The 24,270-nt window shown below is 37.3% G+C and overlaps 2 protein-coding genes across 2 annotated transcripts in view; one reads left to right on the top strand and one right to left on the bottom strand.

Moving 5' to 3' along the window:
- pdgfra (platelet-derived growth factor receptor, alpha polypeptide) overlaps positions 1 to 22,861 on the top strand; it is a 40,786-nt gene extending 17,925 nt beyond the window's left edge. The window contains exons 21-29 of the mRNA XM_022664435.2: positions 8,174 to 8,327; positions 10,009 to 10,169; positions 10,720 to 10,832; positions 12,625 to 12,747; positions 14,011 to 14,122; positions 14,221 to 14,320; positions 14,408 to 14,513; positions 16,684 to 16,922; positions 19,569 to 22,861. Of these exons, the coding sequence (XP_022520156.2) occupies positions 8,174 to 8,327; positions 10,009 to 10,169; positions 10,720 to 10,832; positions 12,625 to 12,747; positions 14,011 to 14,122; positions 14,221 to 14,320; positions 14,408 to 14,513; positions 16,684 to 16,922; positions 19,569 to 19,716 (1,256 nt within the window). The 3' untranslated portion in view covers positions 19,717 to 22,861. The remainder of the gene's footprint in view (positions 1 to 8,173; positions 8,328 to 10,008; positions 10,170 to 10,719; positions 10,833 to 12,624; positions 12,748 to 14,010; positions 14,123 to 14,220; positions 14,321 to 14,407; positions 14,514 to 16,683; positions 16,923 to 19,568) is intronic.
- Positions 443 to 6,150, bottom strand: LOC125803219 (uncharacterized). The gene is made up of 6 exons (XM_049481833.1): positions 4,794 to 6,150; positions 3,419 to 4,686; positions 3,153 to 3,325; positions 2,589 to 3,052; positions 1,885 to 2,496; positions 443 to 1,709 (listed from the first exon to the last, which is right to left on the bottom strand). Exons 1-6 carry the CDS (start codon positions 5,985 to 5,987, stop codon positions 819 to 821), a joined length of 4,602 nt encoding a protein of 1,533 aa, XP_049337790.1. The 5' UTR covers positions 5,988 to 6,150; the 3' UTR covers positions 443 to 818.
- Positions 22,862 to 24,270: the final 1,409 nt, after the last annotated feature.

Raw genomic sequence — 24,270 nt, 5'->3', positions numbered from 1 at the left:
TGTCTACTTTAAGATTCTGACAGGTACCAGGGCAAAAAATGTCCCGTGAGGCATTTTATTAACCCTTTCCTACACCTACCCAAAATCCGAGCCTGCCAAAAATGATGAAGAAATTGGCATAGTTCCTGAAGTTAACAACCTATACAGACAAATGAGCACACTTTTCCATACAATTCTGGGCCAAGGAATTCAACAAAATGGTTATTTTTACGTTTTTTACACATTTTGACATAATTTTGGGACAAAAATGTCAAAAATTTGCAAAAAATGTTAATTTCACATGTATGTTTTCACATTACACTAAAATCCTGTGCACTAAATAAACACATCTTGAGATTTTTCTTAATCCTTAAAGTGTCTACTTTAAGATTCTGACAGGTACCAGGGCAAAAAATGTCCCGTGAGGCATTTTATTAACCCTTTCCTACACCTACCCAAAATCCGAGCCTGCCAAAAATGATGAAGAAATTGGCATAGTTCCTGAAGTTAACAACCTATACAGACAAATGAGCACACTTTTCCATACAATTCTGGGCCAAGGAATTCAACAGAATGTTTATTTTTAGTTTTTTACACATTTTTACTCAAAATGTATCAATTTTTTAACCCTTTACTACACCTAAAAAAATGAAAAAAAAGGATTGCAATAGCCTTTTAATTTAACAATCTACAGAGACAATTGAGCACACTTTTCTACACAACTCTGGGCCAATGAATTAAATGAATTAAATTGCATTTTTATTTTGTATTAATTAAGTGCAGAACTAATTGTTGATAAAATCTAAGAATATAATAAAAAGTACTTGTATAGTGTGGTACTAATAATTTTCATCCTCGTCATCATCATTGAAAAGATCATCAAAGTCTATCTCTTCAATCTCTGTCCCTTCCTCCACATCATCTGTCCCCTCTCCAATGGATTCTCTCTCTTCTACTCCAGCAAGAATGTCAACAAGAGAAGGAGGGAAGATGGGGCCAACTGACCACACCGGCTCCAACACCCCCTCTTCCATTGTTTTCTCCCAACCCATACCCTGATCGTAAGGGTTTGGCCTTTCAAATATGGGCTGCTCTGCCCTTTTGTAGCAGGCAACTCTGTAGTTTACTCTCTGTGTGTGTGGGATGAGACAGACCTTGGGGGGAGGCAAGCGTTCCAGGTCTACTTTGGAACTTGCATCCAGGGCTCTGTCAACACCCACCATCTTTTGCAGCATCTTGACTCTCACAGCATCAATTGAGGTCAGACGACCATGGCCATACATAACACATGTGAAGGATTCCATCTCCTGTTGGAGCTCATTGCTGACCTGCCACAATGTGCCAAGCTGGCTGAAAGCCTTCTGGAATCGCGGGTTTTGCTGCAGCTTCTTTAAGGGAGCTACTTTGCCTTTGCCCTTGAAAGCACTGGTGCAGTCTTCCCCAGAAAAGACATAGTATCCCAGAAGAGTGCTGCAGTACTCAGATCCCAGAGATTCAGCCAACTCAGAGACATTCACAAGCTTACGATGCAAGCCAGTTCCGTGGTCAAGCAATATGGTGAGGTTGATCCTGCTGGCATGGTAAAGGAGGATCAGTAAAATGTCGGTGTCCGGGGTCCGCACCACACTGGACTTGTACCCCCACTTTACAGCTTGGTGGAGGTAGAGGACAACACGGGTGTCTGTCTCCTCCTGGTTTGACCGCAGGGCGTGGATCTCTGAAGCCTGAACCTGTAGCAAAATGTTACATTTTTAACACAAACCTGTATATTGAACACACTACTCAGTTAATGACTTCAGCAATTCTAGAGTTCCATTCAAATGTTTATATAGCATTGTATATGTGATGACAACTACATTTAAGCATTGATAATGATGGTCTGGGCCTCATGTTTTTTCAACTTACTTGGCCATTTGTTGAAGTTAGGTCATAGGATCTCCCATCAACACATACCACGGCCCTCTTGCACTTCTCCAGCCGAGATGCTGCCTCATTGCTCCCCCAGACCTTGAGAAGCAGATCACATAGCTGCTTCTTGTTTACCTCATTGCTAAGAAAGCATTTAAAGTCACAAGGTTTGTGGGTGTGTGGGCCACCAATTATGAAATTCTCAGTGGAGCCTCGTCTGACCCTCTCCTGGGCTTTAATAGAGTCTGTCTGGTAGCAATCTGTGGAGAAGACAAAGTGCTGCTTGGGAATCATATGATCCAAGAGCTGCATACAGATCTCTCCACAGGTTGGTTGAAGGTTGGTCATCATATGAAAAAGAGCATTGCCATCCTGTATAAAGAGTGCATCCTTAGGGTAGATGACCTCTTCATCTCTATCCTGGAGGAGATAGTGAAGAATGGTGGCCTTGTTTGTCTTCGCAAAAAATCCATCAGGAGTGCCAAGTGCATGAGGAACAGGTGAGAGGGGGTAATGCATGAGTTCCTCAAGGTCAAAAGGCATATCCAGCATTTGGGACTTAACAAGTAGCTGGAAAGCAAGGTTGCTTTGCTCTTGGTACATAAAGACCTGTAATTAAATGTAGATATGATTATTATTATTATTATTATTATTATTTTTATTATGTAGTCATTACTAAATCAAGCTGACTTTATATCTACCTTTCCCTGTGCAGATGTGAGCTTGATCTTCTTGCTTGAGTGATACATAGTCTTCAGTTTAAGCTTATTGAGGGGCTCAAAGAATCCCTTCTTCTTGGAAACAAAGCGTTCATCAATAAACTTCTCCTTAGCAGCCCTGCCTGCAGCCTCGGCCTGCAGTACATCCACCTCAACTTCTGGGTCTACGGGTGCACCAGATGCCAGTGAGTAGAGATGTTTTTTGTCTGGGATCTTCCAGGGGTTGGTGAAGCCACTAATGGCCAAGATGACTCTCTGTACTGCCTCTTCTTGCTTTCTGATCTGGGCAGGTTCCAGTTCACGGTGCTTCCCTCTCTTTGGGCAGTCTGGATCATCAATCATGCCACACATTTCCAGAGTCAGCTCATGGAGCTGAGCACGTGCAGAGGTTGTACGGCACCACTTCTGGTATGCTCCAAACATGTTAAAAAGACCAAGCAGACCACCTGCAATTCACATTTTACATTTTGGTCAGTTTAAATAGGAATAATTAAATATGAACATTTTGTATACAGATAATTATGCTCTGTGTGCCCACATTAATACCTGAAGACTTGGCAAACTTCATAAAAGTTTCCTCCATGGTCTTGTCCACTGCTGAGAGAGCCCCTGGAATTAGAGATCGTGCAACAGCAATGGCTCCTAGCTTGATGATGTCAAGAGCACCAGGGTGGGAGATGTCAATGTTGATGAGAAATGCCTCGAACCAAGTTAGGTACCTGTACGGAGAAAAAATGCTAATTAAAATTCATACCACAAGGAAGTTCTGTTTAATTTGTAATTGGGTATTAGGAGAATCAATGCATAAATACCTGGCATAGTTGTGGCCATCATATGCAAAGATCAATTCTGCCATGGCACCATTGCAGTAATGAAACAGCTCAAAGTTGTTTGTTTTAACAGCAAAATCCAACATGAAAACTAGCCTAGCGTGATCCATCACAGAGAGCCAGAACATGCTTGTCTTTCCCAAGTGGCCTTCACGGACCTTCTGTTGGTATCCTATGTACTGATGAATCATTTTAAGCAATGAGTGGTCTTTTAGAGCAGCATCAAGATTCTCACGACTGCAGCAGTGGACTAGATTGGTGAGGGTCTCCTGAGGTATTGCCAGATTCTCCTCTTCTAGGAAAACATTGATCAGCAGCCGTTCAAGAGCCTCTGTGACCACTTTAAGGCCAAAGAGGGCCTTGGCATATGCTTTCCCACTGAGAATATTTTTCAGGCAGCCACTGGTTGCAAGGTTTGCCTCAATGAGGATTTCTGCATAGCCTGAACCTTGACACTTGTACCCAGTTAGTTTGCCTATGTAATTCATGGCTGTGTGGAACTTGCCAAGGATTATGATATGCTTTTTGAATTCCTCTTCATACTTCCAGACTATAGGGCAGGCCTTCATGACCACGCCAAGGTCAAACGTGTTGATGGTGTATGGTTGGCCAACCTCCTCTGTTGCTGCCTCAGACCTCTTTAGCAGTTCATACACCACTGCATTGTCTGTTATAGGCTGATTGATGGGGGTGTAGAAGTCAATAGTAGATTTTCTAGGAGGGACCTTTCCAGTGCTTGAAATAAAGCCACCAAATCCAGGCACCTGCTGCTTTCCCTCACTGCTTAGACGTCTGCAGAGCAGATAGATGTAGTACTCCAACATTGATGCATCGTATGACTGCTGGTTTTCAACAGGGTGGGTAAAACTGGCATCTTTAGGGAATTTGGGACCATCCCTCTTAAATACCAACTCTGGCAGGGTCTCTGGAGGTGTGATCTTAAGGCTTCTCATTTTTGATGATCTCTCATAGAGAGGAAGGATCCTTTCATTGGTGCTCTGATGGCCCTCCTTTACCTCTTGAATCATGATCCCCCCAGCACTGTTTACAACATTTGATCCAAGCACATTGGTTGTAATTCTGTTCAGGTTGTCCCACTCACTGTGAAAAACACAGTTTCCCTTGCCAGAGATGATTTGAGGGGTCAGGTAGGTGGACATCTCATCAAATGCTTTGGCCATTGCTGTCTCAAGCTCCATACCAAAGTCGTATGTCTCAGAGTGTCCTAGTCGTGCAAGAATAGTAGTGAGCTGCAAAGATAAAAAGTGATCTGCATTATTAAATATATAAACACCAATTACCAAAACAAAGCAATAAACAGGACCTGGCAAGTGGCAGGTTACCTGAGTACTGTTACCTGTTTGCTTCGATAGAGGTGGCGAACTGTGGCACAGAGAAGTATGTGCTTTGGCAGTTTCCACGTGCTGTTAGTTGCGGCACGACACACATCTTGTGTGATCGAGTAGACCAGCCTCTGGGTCTTCTCACACTTTTCTCCATCAATGTCAGCTCTCCCTGTTAGCACCAAGTTTAGAAATTTTACAAGATCAGCTGGTAGTAGCTCTTCCATCTTCACAGAGTTCAGCTCCTGTGCAGTGGGGGGCCATGTCAGCTCCTTTGACTCTTTGAATGCCTTTAGAATGAGAGCATGGAGATTGAGGGCTACATTGTGATGCTGGTCTACAGTTCCAAGCTTGTAAGCACATGACACTGCTTCAGCAACACTAATGCTTGAGCTGTAGACAAGGTATAGTTCAGCACAACCGCGGAGTGGTACCTTACAAAAGGCAAGTGAATGAGAGATGTCATCATCTACTTGTAAACGTCTCATCAATCTTGCATTGCGGTAGTCTGGATTAGGAAAACTTTGACTCACCATGTGTTTGTTGAAGAGGCTGCATAAGAAACTAAGCTGGACCACCTCTTTGCCATCTATGACATTACTTAGAATGTAATCCTTTACCACCAGATAAGATTTCTGATATGCTTCTTTTTTCTGAGCCAGCAAAGGGTTTCTAATCTTCCTGATACGCATGTGGTTTTGGTACTCTGTGTTAAAGGTGTTTCTGCATGATGGATGGTACTTGGCTTCCATCGCAAAGAGGTCACTGCCTTGCACCTTACGGTAAAGAGCCTCTTTCTTTAATTCCAATGCTCTTGGTTCAATGACCTTCCAGGCTGGTTCCTTGTGTTTCCAACTCTGAAACATTGTAAGGCGTTCAGTTTTTCCCTTACTTTTAATTTCTCCCTTTTCACAAAAAATACACAGATCAGGAAACAAGAAGGAACATCGAGTACCTTCAGAAAGGACCAGATCTGTTTGAGATTTGTGCTTGCGTAAGGAGTCCTTCATCAATGATGCAGATGATGATGCACCAGATGTAGATGCTTTTGAAGCAGCTTGTAAACGATTCAGGTTTTGTGTGAATCTTTTATAGCAATTTTGATGATAGCCAGTTGTATCTAAATGCAATCCTTGCAATGTCAATGGTATCTGGTCACAGACCTCCTTCATACGGTAGGGTGAAGTGGCTGCTTCACAGAGTCTCATATCACGAATACTGTGTAAACATGATAGCCTCTCGTTATGCTCCCCCTTGCAAGCGCTGAAGCTGGTAAAATTGCCATGCTCTGTGAGACTCGGGGCATGCACAATACACAATTGTAGTGAAAGTTTTTTTTTAGGAATTTCAGGATGATCACAACTTTTTCTTTTTCCCATGGCTAGTGAATATAAATTGCAATGTTATGAAACTGTTGGGAAAAAAAAAACAACGAATTACTGCACATTGAAAAACATAAAACATTTATAATAGTAAAATGTGTTTGATTAGGATTTTATTGAAGCAGTCTTCATAAATTTGCTAGCTTATTTTTAGCTAGCTAATATCATTCAATACTAAACAGCTAGCTACTTCTAGCTTATACTTTAGTATAGATGTTATACAACTGATCTGGCATACAGTTTGGTAACTTAATATTTAATTAGCTATATGATGACAAATCTTGTCTTAAAAGCCTAGCTGAATAAATAGCTAGCTACAGCTAGCATATTCTGAAGTTAGATATCTAATGTAATATGTGTATTTAGTTAGCTAGTATGATGGCTAATCTTGTTTAAATAGCCTAGCTAAATAAATAGCTAGCTACAGCTAGCTTATTCTTAAGTAAGATATCTAATGTAATATTTATATTTAGTTAGCTAGTATGATGGCTAATCTTGTTTAAATTGCCTAGCTAAATAAATAGCTAGCTACAGCTAGCTTATTCTGAAGTTAGGTAGCTTATGTAATATGTATATTTAGTTAGCTAGTATGATGGCTAATCTGGTCTTAATAGCGTAGCTAAATAAATAGCTAGCTACAGCTAGCTTATTTTGAAGTTAGATAGCTAACTGTTTCTGTGGCATACTGCTAGCTGAATATGTAGTTAGCTAGTATGATGGCTAAAGTTGTCTAAAATATTCTAGTTTATTAAATTCAAACAAAAAATACAGATCAAATACTTACTTGGAAATGTGTTATTTCTTTAAAAGATAGAGGTGGTGGGTCAGTGGGCATTGTAGCCTTTTGCTGGCTTTCAATGCTACTATCCTTCTTCTTCTTTTAAAATTTTAGTCAGAAAAACATACTACACAGGGATTTACTGTATTTTTTTAATACAGTGTGTCTTTTTGTTAATTAAAACAAAATTAAATTAGGTAATCAGACATTTTCATTTCTTTTCCTTTTAAATATTTTTGCGCTAAAACAAGACAAAATAAGCATTTATATAATGTGAAAATATACATATATTTATACATATAAAATATTTCTGCCTTTTTTTGTATTTTTGGCCAAATGTGTAAAAAACTAAAAATAAACATTCTGTTGAATTCCTTGGCCCAGAATTGTATGGAAAAGTGTGCTCATTTGTCTGTATAGGTTGTTAACTTCAGGAACTATGCCAATTTCTTCATCATTTTTGGCAGGCTCGGATTTTGGGTAGGTGTAGGAAAGGGTTAATAAAATGCCTCACGGGACATTTTTTGCCCTGGTACCTGTCAGAATCTTAAAGTAGACACTTTAAGGATTAAGAAAAATCTCAAGATGTGTTTATTTAGTGCACAGGATTTTAGTGTAATGTGAAAACATACATGTGAAATTAACATTTTTTGCAAATTTTTGACATTTTTGTCCCAAAATTATGTCAAAATGTGTAAAAAACGTAAAAATAACCATTTTGTTGAATTCCTTGGCCCAGAATTGTATGGAAAAGTGTGCTCATTTGTCTGTATAGGTTGTAAACTCAAGGAGCTATGCCAATTTCTTCATAATTTTTTTCAGGTTCGGAATTAGCATAGATGCATTAAAGGGTTAAAAATAAATGTCATGGGACATTATTTCATCCTGTTACCTGTCAGAACCTTAAAATAGACACTTTAAAGATTAAGAAAAAACAGGTGGCGAAAAAAAATCCACTATGTGCTCGTGGACCCCTCTTTCCATCTAGACTAAAGTGAGTATGATACAGATACTGATTCTGATGCATTTTGTCTATTTTCCTGTTGTACCCCTGTTGAACTGTTGAAACTGAGCTGGTAGAGTGTGCAGGGTGGTGTCTGCTTTGGCTGCTGTGGCTGCGGTATTTTAACAGCCTGACTTTATTGCTCTCCTGTCTCTGCTCACTTTACAAGCTTCTGATAAGATTAGACTGTAGCTTAACACCCTACTCACCACCATCTCTCTCTCACTTCAGGTCCCATCTACATAATCACGGAATACTGTTTCTATGGAGACCTGGTGAACTATCTGCATAAAAACAGGGATAACTTCTTGAGCCGCCACCCTGAAAAGGCCAAGAAGGATCTGGACATCTTTGGTATCAACCCAGCTGATGAGAGCAGCCGGAGGTCAGCACACACACTTACACACAAACATGCACATACACACCAAGGGTATTAAAAAGAGTTGATCCTGCTTTAGTTGGAGTAACTGTTCATGCTGTCCAGGGAAGGTTATCTAATACGATTACATTTAGTGGGTTTAATGCAGTGAGAAGTCAAATAGCTTTTTGTGACTTGATATCTTTTGTCAACCCAATCCTACCTCCTTTTCGGAGATAGAAAGAGAGAGAGAGAGATGCTTGAGGGTGTTGGGTTTCCTGGAAACTTTTAAGCTGATGCTCCTAACAAATGATACGGACATACTGCTGCCCATGCAAAGAAATCACTATTTTTACTCCATTCACAAGCTGAAAGTAGCTCCATACATCATTGTTGACATTTCAAATAAGGCAATGATAACTTTAAAAGTGCACATGCAGTTTATTAAAATAGACTGTTTATACACACAGTACTTTAAGGTAGTTCTCTAGGCGCCGCCATCTTGAAATTAATTACTTTAAGTCAAGTGATGTGTATGAAGGAATAGTTAGGATAGCTTATATCTTTAGCATTGTAAGCCTGTTGGGAGCATCAGCTAAAAGCTCTGAATTTCGGAATGCTGGAGGCAAAAGGAGTTGACCTATTTGACAAATGTTCATACTCATACTCCTGTTTACACCAGATTTTTCCTTTAAAGTAAGATGAAATAGCAATAAAAAACAATACAGCAGGAACAAGGTGAACATGAAAGAGAGGGACAGAATGAATATAGAAACAATGTAATCTGTGCAGTACTTTGCAGTAAAATCACACTGATGTAACCTACATTTGTCATTTCCAGCACATCAGACCCCCCTGCTGTAAGCAAGAGTGAATTATAAATGAATGTGATCATTTTTAAGTAAAGTGACCTCACTCACACTTAGCGCACCAGTTACTCATTCACAGTGATGTCCGTCTTACATGATGTCCACTACACCAAACACACTCATGAGTTATTATTTTTAGATAACAATTTCCTGCTTCTGTTTATCCACTACACCCAAATGTTTATCTGTTATGATTAGCTGGTCTGTGTGGTAACAAGCACATGCACTGAAATATACACCACCCACAACCATCCTAATAAATGCATCAACTAAACTGCTATAGGCCTTTGGGGTGGTATGTGATGAATTACAAATGGACAGTTTTGCAACTTTTTTTTTTTTTTCAATCTGAACAACATAGAATATAAATAAGGAAATTGTGTTAACACTTTATAATAACTTTCATTAATATATCATTAACTAATGATTAATAGCTATTATTTTTCACATTTTAAGGAACAAAAAAGTTGCTAACATATTTGTAAATACTAATAAATGCATTTTTTGCCATTTGTCAGGTTTAAATATTTTATAACTAGTGATTTATTCATTTTAAATATCTGATAAGCTAATGATTTAACATTTTTAAATATTAATAAAAATGCAAATAACTAATTTGTCATGCGTAAACATTTGTTGATTTTCACATTCTGATGAACTAATGCTTTGTTAACATCTACTTATTATTTTTTTAAAGTATATTAATGAAAGTTATTATAAAGTGTTACCGAAATTGTGGCAATATTAACGCAATTAGATTATATATTTATTTAGGAATCATATAAACAATAGATTGGGACAATAAAGTAATGTGTGTATGTGTGTGTGTTTGTGTGCAGCTACGTGATCCTGTCTTTTGAGGAGAAAGGAGACTATATGGATATGAAGCAGGCAGACACCATGCAGTATGTTCCCATGCTGGAAAGGAACGAAGCTTCCAAATACTTAAGCCTTCAGAGACACGACTACGATCACCCTCCCTCTCACACACACACCAATGGTGAGAAACACACTCAGTCACAAAAATGTGTGATGCTATGATTTTTCTCTTTATTTCCTCTGAGAATTAGTTGTTTTGGAATATTTCTTTCTCCACCCTGTTTTTCCTCTGCTTCATTCTGTGTGCTCACTTCGGTCAATTTGGCTTGCTCCTCTCTGGTTTGGCTGGGCAGGAAGTTCTTAAACACACACACACACACACACACACATACACACACACTCACATACATACACACACACCCTGATATTTTTTGCCAGTGATAGTGGAAGGGTCCACCCTTGTCTCTGGTTAAGTGGGGCATTGCACTCTGTGCACCCTGCACTTACTGGAGGTAATTGCAGCCCGTGGGGCTTAATGCATGCTTCCCCCTGCCATCACTGAGAGATGTAAGCTCAGACCTTTAAAAATACACTCAAGGCTTCTGTACATAAACAGAGCAACACGTGTTGAACACACACTCACACACACACACACTGAAATGTGCATTTTGGACGCTGGCTGTGCTAATTTTGCCTGCATTTGCCTCTGTGTGTGTGTGTTTGACCAACAGAGAGTGAGGTGGAGAAGCTTCTGTCTGACGACTCAGAGGGGCTGACCACCATGGATCTTCTCAGCTTCTCCTTTCAAGTGGCCAGAGGAATGGAGTTTCTGGCCTGCAAGAATGTAAGTCTGACCTAAGTAGCAATTTTTTACATGAATGCATTATTACATTAATGATACAACAGTGTTTTTTTTTTTTCAGTGTGCAGCTTATACTCATATTATGTGAACATTCATTTTAATACATTTGTTTGAAGCACATTGACTCAAACAGTGATGGCATAGTTACTTTAAAAAGAAATCTATTAACTTATTACTGGTTACTCCTTTAAAAAGTAATAACATGGTAACTCTTTTATGGATTACTTGATTTTAAATGTACCTAAGTTACTTTTAAGTTACTTTATTGGTTACTTTCACTGCCAAAAACACCCCACCAAACATACACACACACACACCCTTTCCGCTTCATAAACATAACAGTTTTGCTAAAACTCACTTTATTGGAGGCTTCGCTCCACCTGGTGTTTGACTGTGCCGCCGAGACTCCAAGTGTTTCTTCAGTTTCAAAAGCTAGGTAGCACTTTGATGCAGCACAGAGTGAACAACCAACCTAGATATTGTCATCTTTAGCTGATACAGACTCAGAATAGTGCCTTAATTACCAGCTAGAAAAGACGCTAATCTCTATCCTCCCTCCAGTATGAGTTGTCCTCAAGCTGAAAGTGTGACTTAATTGTCGCATAGGTGGTATGTCACTCCCCGAGACGCAAGAAGAAAGCAAAAGCAAAAAATGTATCTTTTACTAAGGAAAATGACAAAAAAAAGTAACACACAGTGACTTGGATAAGTAATTTTAATCTGATTTACTGTATTGAAAATACATTAATTGTTACTGAAAAAAATAGTCAGTTTAGAGTAACACATTACTGACCTCACTGGACACAAATGACTTTTATAAAATATATATATATATATATATTAATATTAAAGTTACTTAGGGTGTTTTCTGTGGAGTTTAAAAAGCTTATGAAAAAATGCTGGTAAATGGCTTTACATGGATCCTCGAATTTAATATGAATTATAATAATTAAAATATATTTATACAGTCAAAAGGAAACATTCACATGCACATACAGTATGTTCACTTAAAGAGGAATATTACAAATGACAGATATTCCAATAAGTGTCTTGCTTTGTTGTGTTTATATATTCAAAATTAGTTGTGGTTTTACTACTGCGAATATACAGGACAAACACATAAAAAAAAGTTCTATCAGTAAATGTGAGCAACCCTCAGTTCAGACCAAAGAAAGAAAAATATGAGTTTGTGTAAGTGCTATGTATTGCATGCTTCTCTGGGAGATTGGGCATTGCTCCAGTGTTCCAGATTTATCTGTATTTAAGAACACGGTTGCCTGGTCTCCTGGCTGGCCAGTCTAAATTGAGGGGTTTGAGTGGCTTGAGCGCTGGCCTGGTTTGCGTAGGCCCAAACCACTCCAAGAAAAGCCCAAGTGCTCATAATAGAGCTGCAGAGAGGCAGTTACTGCCTATTATTGCATGTTATTAAAATATGCTGTTACAGGAGCATGGAGCAGGTATTAATTATGATTTAGGATCTTTTTAAAATGCTGATTCCAGAGAATGGGGTATAAGATCATTTTCAGACCACCCTGAGAGAGAAGGAGATGTAGAAGGGGGATATATGAGGAGAGATAGAAAACAGATATAAGAATAGCAGGTGTGTTTGATTAGTAGCAGAGCAAAAGAGTAGAAGAGAGATTGAAGAAGTGATGACATTAAAGATTATTGCAGATTATAATCTGTCAATTAAACAATATGGGATGCATTTAAAGATAAGGGAGGTGTTTTTCCATCTGGTCTCATCTTTCTCTTTCTCTCTCTCTCTCTGCAGTGTGTGCACAGAGATTTGGCAGCCCGGAATGTCCTGCTGTCTCAGGGTAAGATTGTGAAGATCTGCGACTTTGGGCTGGCCAGAGACATCATGCACGATAACAACTACGTGTCCAAAGGAAGCGTGAGTGTCTCCATTCTCCAGTCTTTTTCTTTTTTTTTGTGAGTGTCTGTGTGTACAGTATGTTAGTAAGTGTCTAGATACGTAACAATACACTGGCTAACTAAGCATACAATCTAGTCTCAAAAAATGAGCATGATTATTAACCCCTATAATTATCTTTACTAGCATGTCTCCTGCAGTACAGTCATGGTTTTTGGCTCTGTCTATTTTAACTCATTAAAATCTGCCCCAGAGTAGTTACAGGGCATGCAAATTCATACTGGTCATAGTTAAATGTGTCAGTATGTAAAGTGACTGTGTGGTACTGTGCTTTTTAGAGTTGTATAAAAGAAGCTGCGGGTTAAAAGAAACAACAACTAAATTTCCAGCTGTGTTATATCACATCACATCACATCACATTATTAAGATCTAAAGCTTGAAAAAAGTGCCTCATTCTGCTCTTCCATTTAATTTTCTTTTTTGTTGAGGATGGGTCAGTGATTTTAGTTTAGATTATTAGTTTTTATTTTTATTCTAATGTTTTATATTTTGATATAGTTCATTATTATTAATTTTATAATTTCTTATCATTCTTTTTTATTTTACTTTACCTTTACTATTACCTTTTATACTATTTTTTATATATTTGATAAATTCTTTACATTTACGTGTAAATTGGTCTTTTAGATTTTTTTTTTTACATATTTTTTTATTCTTAATTATTAAATGTTGATTTAAAATTATTTATTTATTTATTTATTATTTTAATTCCTATTATTACTATTTTTTTATTAAATGTTTTCAACCCCTTTGATGCTGTAAATGCTCGGCAACATTGTAGAAGAGGGTCACCCTCAATGTTAGTAAAAATAAAGGTGGATTGATTGATTTGTTTAACCTTTGTGTAGACTTAACATTCTGTAAACTCCCCTTTTCCCAACATTAAAAATAACCTGAAGACAGCAGAACAAAAACATGTATATATCAGTAATGTCAGTCATATTTTATTGTGACACTACTTAAGCAAAGGATAAGCATGTACTTACCGATTTAAAACACAACACAAAGAACTACTGGCAGCATATTTCAATGAATTAAAAGACACAAAGCCAAAATATATGACAAAACGAATGTCCATAGTGTCCATAGTCAAAAAGTCTTGTCAATAAGACATAGTTAGTGTCCAAATATAATTAGCTTATTTAATAGAATGCTAGAGACTACATTTATGAGGATTTAGACCTTTATCATATTTCCCCCAAAATGACATTTTTTTCTGTGCAGACCTTTCTACCAGTGAAATGGATGGCCCCTGAGAGCATCTTCGATAACCTGTACACCACCCTGAGTGATGTGTGGTCTTACGGGATATTACTATGGGAGATCTTCTCTCTGGGTACGCCAGTCTTCTTTGACTTTGTAATAAAAAAATCTTGTTTGAAAAAACTGAGAAATGTTAAATAAAGTAAAACATTGATCTTCACCTTCTTGCAGGAGGAACTCCTTATCCTGGTATGGTTGTGGACTCCAGCTTCTATAACAAGATCAAGAGTGGATACAGGATGGCAAAGCCTGAACACGCCTCCAGTAATATGTATGTCCAGAGTAACAGCCCTCGGATTAACCTGCTTTTACATTGCTCTTTTTATAAGTGGCTGATAAAGCATGTTTTTCTGTGTAGATATGAGCTGATGGGGAAGTGCTGGAACAATGAGCCTGAGAAGAGACCCTCCTTCCACAGCCTGAGTGAGAGTGTGGCCAACCTGCTGCCCTCTGGATACAAGAGAGTAAGAGTTGCTGAAAATGCACATCACTATCTTAGGCCATCTGTCATGAAATAATCTCTAAAACTGTTTTATTTTCCTATACGGCATGTCCAACAAGTAGAAACACCAGCTTACCAAGGTTATTACATAGAGATTTGTTCCCTTTGTTTGAGTCTTTTTCTTTTTTTTTGTGAGTGTCTGTGTGTACAGTATGTTAGTAAGTGTCTAGATACGTAACAATACACTGGCTAACTAAGCATATAATCTAGTCTCAAAAAATTAGCATGATTATTAACCCCTATAATTATCTTTACTAGCAAGTCTCCTGCAGTACAGTCATGGTTTTTGGCTTTGTCTATTTTAACTCATTAAAATCTGCCCCAGAGTAGTTACAGGGCATGCAAATTCATACTGGTCATAGTTAAATGTGTCAGTATGTAAAGTGACTGTGTGGTACTGTGCTTTTTAGAGTTGTATAAAAGAAGCTGCGGGTTAAAAGAAACAACAACTAAATTTCCAGCTGTGTTATATCACATCACATCACATCACATTATTAAGATCTAAAGCATAGAGATTTGTTCCCTTTTGTCAAAGTAGCAGCCTTTACCCATCTATGAGGGCTTTACATCAGGTAAGGGTGCACTGAAAAAAATATGAGTTTAAATATACTTAAAAAAGCAAATGCAGAAAGTTGCTAAAGTTAATTTTACTCATCATTTTTTCAGTGTGGAGAACTGAGAGTCAAACAATGATTTCTAAGGGCATTTTCACACCTGCACTTTTTTAATTCAGTTAAACTGGACTTTCAGTTTTCACCATTAGTGCAATATCTTAGCACCATCTCTGCCATTGCTCCATGCTAAATTGCACTGAAATCCAGAGCGTAGGACCTTCTTCCTGTATTTACTTTCCTACGTCTGCCCAATAAGTAAGAAAACATTGTCATGGTTAGTTTTGTCACATTTTGTTGCACTTGGGGTTTTTCTCGTGTGAAAACAAAACAAACCAAAGAGGGAAAACTGGTGCTAAACCTGGTGAGCTGAATTAAGTATGTTTTAGCAGGACAAAAATTGACAAAAGTGTGCAGGAAGCAAGAAATCCATTACTAGAGCTTTCAACCCTAGGTGCTGTGTAGATTCGAGAGAACACAATAGCCAAACAGTATTTTTAAAAAAATATTAGGATATAATTATGTTTCATTCACAACAACAACTGGTGAAAATTAGTCCTTTAAGCATAAGCACAACAGCAGTAGAATCTGTTATCTGGAAATCTTCTGCTTTTATAGAGCAATCTGAAGAGAAGGAATTAATTTAATAAAGAATTGTTGATTTTACCAGTAATTTTATATTCCAAAGAATGTATTTTTCCTCATCTCTAAGCACTAGAATTCTATAGCTTCCTGTGGATTTAATGCAGTGCATCAATCTCACTGAGCACGCAGGCTACGTGTGTGTCTACCATGCCAACACTACCAGACCACTAACGTACACTAATGCACTGCAGCTGGATCCGACCCAACCTAGCCACACTTATCACCCAAAGCTAACGGTTAGCATCCGCCTGCTAGCCATAATGACATTATTAGGCAGACACCACACATGGCACTTCAAAACTCAAGTTTCCCAAAGAGTCACGAGGCCTTGGGGCTAACTAGCTCCTGTAATAGCGAGTGTAATAGCACCTCGGGCAGGGGTGTGGTGGGAAATGTGGCTCTTTATGAGTTTTCCAAGCGCTTGTGGACCCATAGGACGGCTGCAGAAATGGAGCAGAACGTTAGACTGAACCGTGTTTATGGCCGTGCTGAAGGCGATATAAAGAGAATATTAGTGCTCTCTGAAACCACGGGAGATGATCAAATGTCCTTCTTGTTTTTTGGTGTGCATTTAAAAGAATAAAAGAATAGAGTACATTTTAATATTGCACTGTCATAATGACAGATGTCCTTTTTACTCCTAAGAAGAACAGGAGAGCCTTTCATTAAACCTCAGAACAGCAGCTGTGGCCTAGATGTTGAGAAACGCCTTTAAACCAAAAAATAATTAGTCTTTTACTTTTTACTTTATTAGGATACAGTTGTCCAGTTGTACAGGATTGGCCTAAATTTGAATCAGTCCTCAATATTTGTGCGTTCAGAAAAATTGCATATTTTTTCTAATAGTAACTGTTTGGTGTTTCTGTGTGTTTGTAGAGCTACGAGCGCGTCAACAGTAACTTCCTAAAGAGTGACCACCCAGCGGTGACACGCGTGCAGTGTGTGGAGAGTGATGATTCCTACTTGGGTGTGGCCTATAAAAACCAGGGCAAGATGAGGGAGCGCGAGAGCGGCTTTGACGAACAGAGGCTGAGCTCAGACAGTGGATACATCATCCCTCTGCCTGACCTCGACCCGCTGTCCGACGAGGAGTACACAAAGAGGAATCGCCACAGGTACACCTTCCATACTCAGCTACAGTATAAAGTACATTAAAGAGCCTTAAAGAGCCTTTAAAAAATGTAGCATCCTCTCAAAGTGCTAACAAACATGGGGTACATTTGGGATCAGTGCCAACTCATGAACTGTATCACTGCCTATATGAATGACCTTACCCATAACAGTATCACTTTATGTTTGAGCCAACTGTTGGTTTTTGGAACAAGCTGAGAACAGTTTGTGATCTTCTCACTGTGGCAGTCACGTCTGTGCAGCCAATTTAGCCAGAAATCAGCTCAAACTCAATTCTGGCTTTGTGATTCAAAATGATCTAAATGATAACTGTGCCTTTTTAAAGATTTTAAATTTGTTCACTAAAAATTGTTGAGCCTCTTCATGTATTTATTTTTCAATCTCATTAAACTGATCCTGCCCCTAGTGAAAAAAAACTAGATTCAAGTATACTACTAAGCATTATTATGCACTAAAGTGTACTTGTAGCCACATTATTAATCAGTATATTTAAAGAGAACTTTTTTTTGCACTTATTCTACTTTAATTGTATAAAAATAGTACAAAAGTCGTACTTAAAATGTGCTAAGTGTACTTAACTGTACTAAAATTGAACTATTTTAAATATACTTAAGTAACATTTAAACATACTACTCCATGTATGTAATCCTATATTTTAAATATGCTACACTAAAATTATACTACTTTTAATGGGTATCAACTCAATCAACTGTATTACTATTACACACCAGGTATAATATAAATGTACTAAGAATTAATGTTACATATATGTGATCTATTTACATTAGAGTACAAATATGCTTCTTGTTCCTATTTTGTAAGAAGCACACTTCTAGTATACTTTGTTGGGTATAAAAATATATTTTAATATACTGTACTCATTTTTTTAACGTTTCGAATTTACTTTAAATTTTATAAATGTAGTAATTTAATTTACTTAAAGTTAATCTAAAAAGTTACATGGTACAACTACTGTAACAGTTGTTTTTAACTCACTCAGTGTTGCCAACTTAGCAACTTTGTCGCTATATTTAGCGACTTTTCAGACCCTCCAGCGACTTTTTTTGTAAAAAAGCGACTAGCGACAAATCTAGCGACTTTTTATCGTGTTATTGGAGACTTTTGGTGACTCTGAGATGAACACGGGCTCTTTAGTTACTGCCGTGAGCCCCGCCTCACACCACTCACAGTGCAGTCTGACTGTCAGAGCAAACACACACCGCTCCACCAACACAATGCAAATGAATCGCGCGTGCCCACAGCCGCCGCTGACTGACCCCGCTCTGTATTTACAGAGCAGAAGTATAAATATTAATGTGTCTTCAGTGTGACACGAAAAGAAATCCCTTAATTTAACTCACACAGTCACAGTCATTCACTCACCTCATTCACCACATAGCCTGTCACTCACCTCCTCCACAGTGTCTGCCTCTTTATAAAAAAGCGAAATATCTATTGAACCATTGAACAATTTGTCTATGATAGGTTTAAAAATAAAGAAAACTTAAGAAAACGTAAAAAAATAAAAATAAAATAAAACAAACAAACTAAAAAACGTAGAACAACAGTTCCGGCTAACTGCTGCTCTTATAATAACATTTAAGAACATGGCAAAAAACTAATTTATGTAATTCACATAAAAATAAAGTTACTGTAAAAAAAGTGACCTCCTATTTAAAAAACAACAGAAGTTGTTCATTTGTAACATTTCTAACACATTATGGTGTTTTTTACACACTTTTTTCTTTCCCACAACCCTAATCCTTTACAACTTCAAAAACATGTATTATGCAAATTACGCGATGACGTCATTTGGCGACTTCTAGCGACTTTTAGGACAGCCAATAGCTACTTTCCTTACTGAGGAGTTGGCAACACTGAACTCACTTTGCTAAAAATGTACAAAAGTATATTTGGAAATAAGTATTTTAGAAGTATATTGAATTACATTAAACTAAAAGTTTACTTCATAGTAGTCTATTTATTTTTAAATATACTATATTGTACTTTTTTTAAGTATAATCAAAGTTTACTTTCTAACATTTGATGAAAGCATAATAGTAATGTACTTTTAACATATTTTAAGTACGTACATGAATCTGTTATAGTTAGATATTTCTCAATATGTTTTAAGTACAATTAAGGGGCCTGCAGCCTAGTTAAAGTATTTATCTTATATAGTCGTATATAATCTTAAATAAGGGTAAACAAGAATAATTGTATATACCATTTTGTAATCATAAACTAAAAGGTATTGTAGCGTTACTGGGGGTGGAGTTGCATAGCCATACAACAGTACCATTTAGCAAACTGCATTTGAAATGGGGACCCTTTTTCACCCTCCATCCCAAAATTAGGGCCCACCACAACTAAACTACAAATATATATATAGTTATAGTTACTGTAGCTGAAGTCGAAGTAGAGTTGAAATTATTTTTTTGCGGTGTGAACAGACAATAAGTAAAATTTTGTCCAATTTGGTTCCATCTGCTAAAATGTATTTGCATTTTCCATTGCTTCAAACAAGAAGAGTGGATGTAATTTATTGATTTCCTGTTGATACCTGATTAATGAGATCAGCTCCTTTAACTAATATGTATTAATATTTCTGTGTATGCATGTGTTTACAGCTCCCAGACCTCAGAGGAGAGCGCTATAGAGACGGGCTCGAGCAGCTCCACTCTACCAAAGCGGGAGGGTGAGACTCTGGAGGACATCACGCTGCTGGATGAGATGTGCCTGGACTCGGGGGATCTGGTGGAGGACAGCTTCCTGTGAGCGGGAGGACGTGGGAAAAAGAGACAGAGAGGGACGGATAAAGAGAGAGAGACATACAGTACATTTTGTTCAGCTAAAGGAGTAAGAGTGAGGGAACATGGAGAAGAACCCAACCATCTACACAAGAACATCTCCAAATGACCTCTCTCTTCATCCTGAACCTTTCATGAACTCACTCTTCCCACCTTGCCCCTTTTACCTGCCTAGAGAAAAAAACATAGAAGATAAACCACTTCACTGCCTGGACAGACATCCTGTGAGGTTCTTTTGTGTCAGCCTTAATTACAGACAGTGCCCTCTACTGGGGTGGAGGATGAGCTGGTAACAGTTTAGTGTTTAGTGTGCAAACGCTAAAAGTGTGGACTCAAAAATCTTAAGGTTGTCTATGTGGAGCTGAACAGTGTCATTATTACTTTTGGCCACTGAGACAAAGGAAGAAAAAAAGACATTGGAGGAGGTTTCATTTTCCACGTGTCTATACGAAGTATATCAATATTTTTGTATTGTGTAGGACCAAGATGGGCGTTCCGAATAGCAAAACATGCAGGAAAATACCAAACATATGAGAATATCAAAGACACTTCCAATTCTACAACTGGCTACCTTCCAAACGAGTCCACTTGAGCTTTCAAGAACCACTACAACAAAATCTGTAACCAACAAAAACTGTGTGATTGAGCAACTTGGACTAAACACAACTGTGCAAGACTAAGCAGCTGGACTAGGGTGGTGCCATAGTTTGCTTCAGTTCCCTGAAAGGATTCAATTTATTTGCTTTTGCAAGAGAGCAGCTTTTCCATTTCAAAGCACAATCCTTGGATATATGTACTGATCGTATATTGTAGATGATACAATAAGTGGAGCGATTGGAATTTTATTTTTTTACCATATAAGTGAGTATAAATATGTATTATTTGTGAATATTGGGGGAAGGGAGAATTTTTATGGTCCAAAATGAAGAAAGAGCAAAATTTGCTTTGACTAGTAGGTTGCATGCACCTTTGTGACTTATCCTTTAAAAAAAATGCCATGATGCCAAATAGCATAATACTATAACTCCAATTCTCACACATCACTAGGTTTATTAATCCATGCTTTAGTGAAATTAGAAGAATGATACAAAGGTGAATATGTTCTATTATACCCAGAGAAATGTCAGTCAGAGGTAATATCAAGATTCTAACATTTTTGCCAGTGTTTCAGAAGAAACCAAGTCTTCCACAGGAACATTTCATATTTTACCCTGTGGTGCTTTAGCGAGAGGACAATCTTGCTGTAACTTACTGTTACAGAGCATGCACGTTACCTTTACCGAACATATGTTGACAATAAGCTGGAATGTTTTGATGCTGTATGTAACATAATGTACTATAGGCCTAAGCATCAATTCATGTTTTTTTTTTTATAATTTGAACCAAATGAAATATTGTGTATTGGCTGTTGTAGAAAGATATGCTGTATGCAAAGATTTTTTTTTTTTTTTTTTTTGGATGTCTCCTGAAGCTCTGAACTTTAACCACAGGTAACAGTAGAGATACTGTTGCTACTAGAAGCCCAGTGGTTTTGTGGTATTCTTTACCAGTATGCAAAACATCAGCTGGGGTTTAGTTGATATTCATCAACCTTTCACAGAGCCTGCAATGATCGTTATTCTTTCGTCACTGCCTGTAGAAAACCTTGTAACTCTTTTTTTTTTAGGTTCTTCTCAAACCTGTTTTGTCTGGTTCTTTACACTAACATGCTAGCTGCTCTTCACATTGTGTGAACATTTCATGACCAGCAGATGTTTAAAAAAATCATACTACATAATTTTCATACTACAAAGAACTACTTGCTTACTCAGCCTGATCTTCTAAATGCTGTCTTAGATCAGCCTAATGAAGGCACCTAAGAGAAAATACAACACTCAACAACACCTACACCATGTTTAGCTCTGTTTCAGTTCCTGTGCATCTCTCTCTTGGACTGGCTGTGGTTCTTTGAGCTGTATGATGGGAATTTGCTGTAGATTACTTGTGGACCAAACAAAGACCCTTGTTTATTTACTTTTGCCATGGGTACTAAGAAAGGCAGCCATTTTGTAGCAGATTTGATTTGAGACATTCCTGCTATTTCATGTTTTTTAATGTCTTTATCTTTATCTGCATGTCTGCACATCTGTGTGTCTGTGTCGCATTTATCTGATGGCCTTCATTGTTGAGTTTTACTTGATGTAACATAAGGCCAGAATTTTTACTTTGGGCAGATTTAATATCTGTTAAAATGCTTTCATACACTCCATTGGTTTACATTTACATTTATGGCAATTGGCTGGCATCATTAATGCTGATAATGGTATAACAGTGATGAATCCAGAATATAAGCTTTTCAGCATTATGTTTTTTTCCAAAATTATTTCAGCAGCATATTCATAAAAATTTTGCATGATCTAAAGACTTCAGACATTCCTAATCTTGATGCTGTGAACAAATCTGACTTGAGAATTTCGCATCACTCGTGTTTAACTCTGAGTGTTATTTTTTTTTCTTTTGATATGAATTAACATGCATTCCAGCCTAGATTTATGTGCAAACATCATACAAACCTTATTAAAAGTAACAGGTACACCCATTCTAAACCTAAAGTCCTGTACAGTAGTCTTGATGCGTCGTAGAGAGACTCTATGTAGCTAGTTTGATGTTATACATCACTGTGCATAGTAAATGGGTTATCATTGTATAGCTTATCTTCCAGCGATCTCACTGCCTCCCTCTGAGTCTGTATCCTCCACTGTGATCTACTCTATGGGCACGATGGAAAAAAAAAAAAAAAAAAAAACTATTGCACTTTTTTTTACATCTTTTCTTTCGTTGCTTTTATCTCTGTCGTTATGTGTGTGTGTTTGGAGGCTGTCTGCCATGAGAGGAGCTGATTTAAGAGTTTTATATTTGGCTTTAAAATGTGTCCGGTTTCTGAAGACAGCAGATTAAATGTTTTATAGGAAGCGAAGGAGAGTGAAAACAGGACTGAATTATACTCCATGGTACAATAAGTATGTGTAATAATAGGTAGTTACTCCCATTACCAGATGTTATTCTCCTGTTTTATTATGCATTATGTACATTCAGATGATTTATATTTCAATAAATGAGATTTAATAATGTGATTTTTTTTTGTCTTTTTTTCAGCACGTGTTCAATTTGAATAACAACAATTATTATTATTGTTTGTTGTTTTTGTTATTGTTATTGTATACATATACATAGGGATGTGACTGAAAAAACGGATAAAATGGAATTGCAAAAAATATAATTAAAATAGCAGAGATGATAAAAAGAATATGTTAGAGTGTATTTAAATTTTAAAGACAAATTAAGGATGGATAGACTAAATGATAGACTAATTAAAAGCAATTTTATATTCATTTAATTTTATCTTTATTAAATTATGATGCAGTCAGAATTAGAAAGTTTAGATAGACAGACAGACAGACAGAAACTTTATTGATGCTGAAGAAAATGTAGGCATCCAGCAACAACAGCACAATACAAAAATACACTTATGTAAAACACAGAAGAATAGATACATATACAAAGAGTATAAAAAACGTTTCTAAGTATATAATAAATATATAAAGTGCAGTAGATGGCGTGGACAGACAATAATTAATAAAAATTGCAATATGTAAATTAAATTGATTAAAACTGTGTAGCCAAATTAGCTGTAAATGTTTACAAGCCCATTACAATTAGAATGGCTATTCTATTACAGTGCATTCCACAGAAAGCAAATACACTTCGGACTATCTGATGATATTGTAATAAAAACCTTCCACCACAAGAGGGCGCCATACACCAGCCAATCACCCGCACCCGCCCAGCACCCCAATCCCATCTCTATTTCTCTATCTCTGCCTTGTTCCTATAGATTTGCCCATTGACTGGATATAAAGGTTTAGAAACTCAGTTATAAAAAAATGCTTTCTTTACTGTCTGAACTTTATGTAGGTAATGACCAATTATACTGCATACATTCCTTATATTCCTTTAATAATCCTTCTTCTCCTGCTAATGCCATACACAGCTAACACTGTTAAGGCTCACATATAGGTTTACGTATATATTGTGTTAAAGTGCTCAGACCTAGAAATGAAAATCTTACAAGATATTTTAAAACCATAAGGTCCCACTAGATGGTTCATAAACTTAAAATAAATCAAATCTATTTTAAAGCAATTCCCTCAGCTAATATTGTCACAAAGCTTTACCAGAAAAAAGATAATCTGATAATAAGAGAAGACATCAACAAAACACAAAACATAGTAAAAGACAAACTAATAAAATCGTTTATAAGCAAGTCAAAGATAACTTCCTCAAATGTAAAAGCTGGAGAAAGAGACTTTGGGAGGAGCTAAGACTCACAAGAGGGACTTATCCTATTCGGGTCAGACTACTTATCGATGTCCAATCTCCAAAACAGCAATTTTACAGGAGAGACATAAAACCAGTGTATTATAAGTGTATTAAGAGTTCATTTCGTGTCACTTTGGAGAACTTCTATTGGTCCATTCATTTT

The sequence above is a fragment of the Astyanax mexicanus genome, chromosome 1, assembly GCF_023375975.1.
Source record: "Astyanax mexicanus isolate ESR-SI-001 chromosome 1, AstMex3_surface, whole genome shotgun sequence".
In the NCBI taxonomy this organism is placed as follows: Eukaryota; Metazoa; Chordata; class Actinopteri; order Characiformes; family Acestrorhamphidae; genus Astyanax; species Astyanax mexicanus.
The sequence above is the reverse complement of the archived record's forward strand: the minus strand, read 5'-3'. Positions and strand labels throughout refer to the sequence as shown.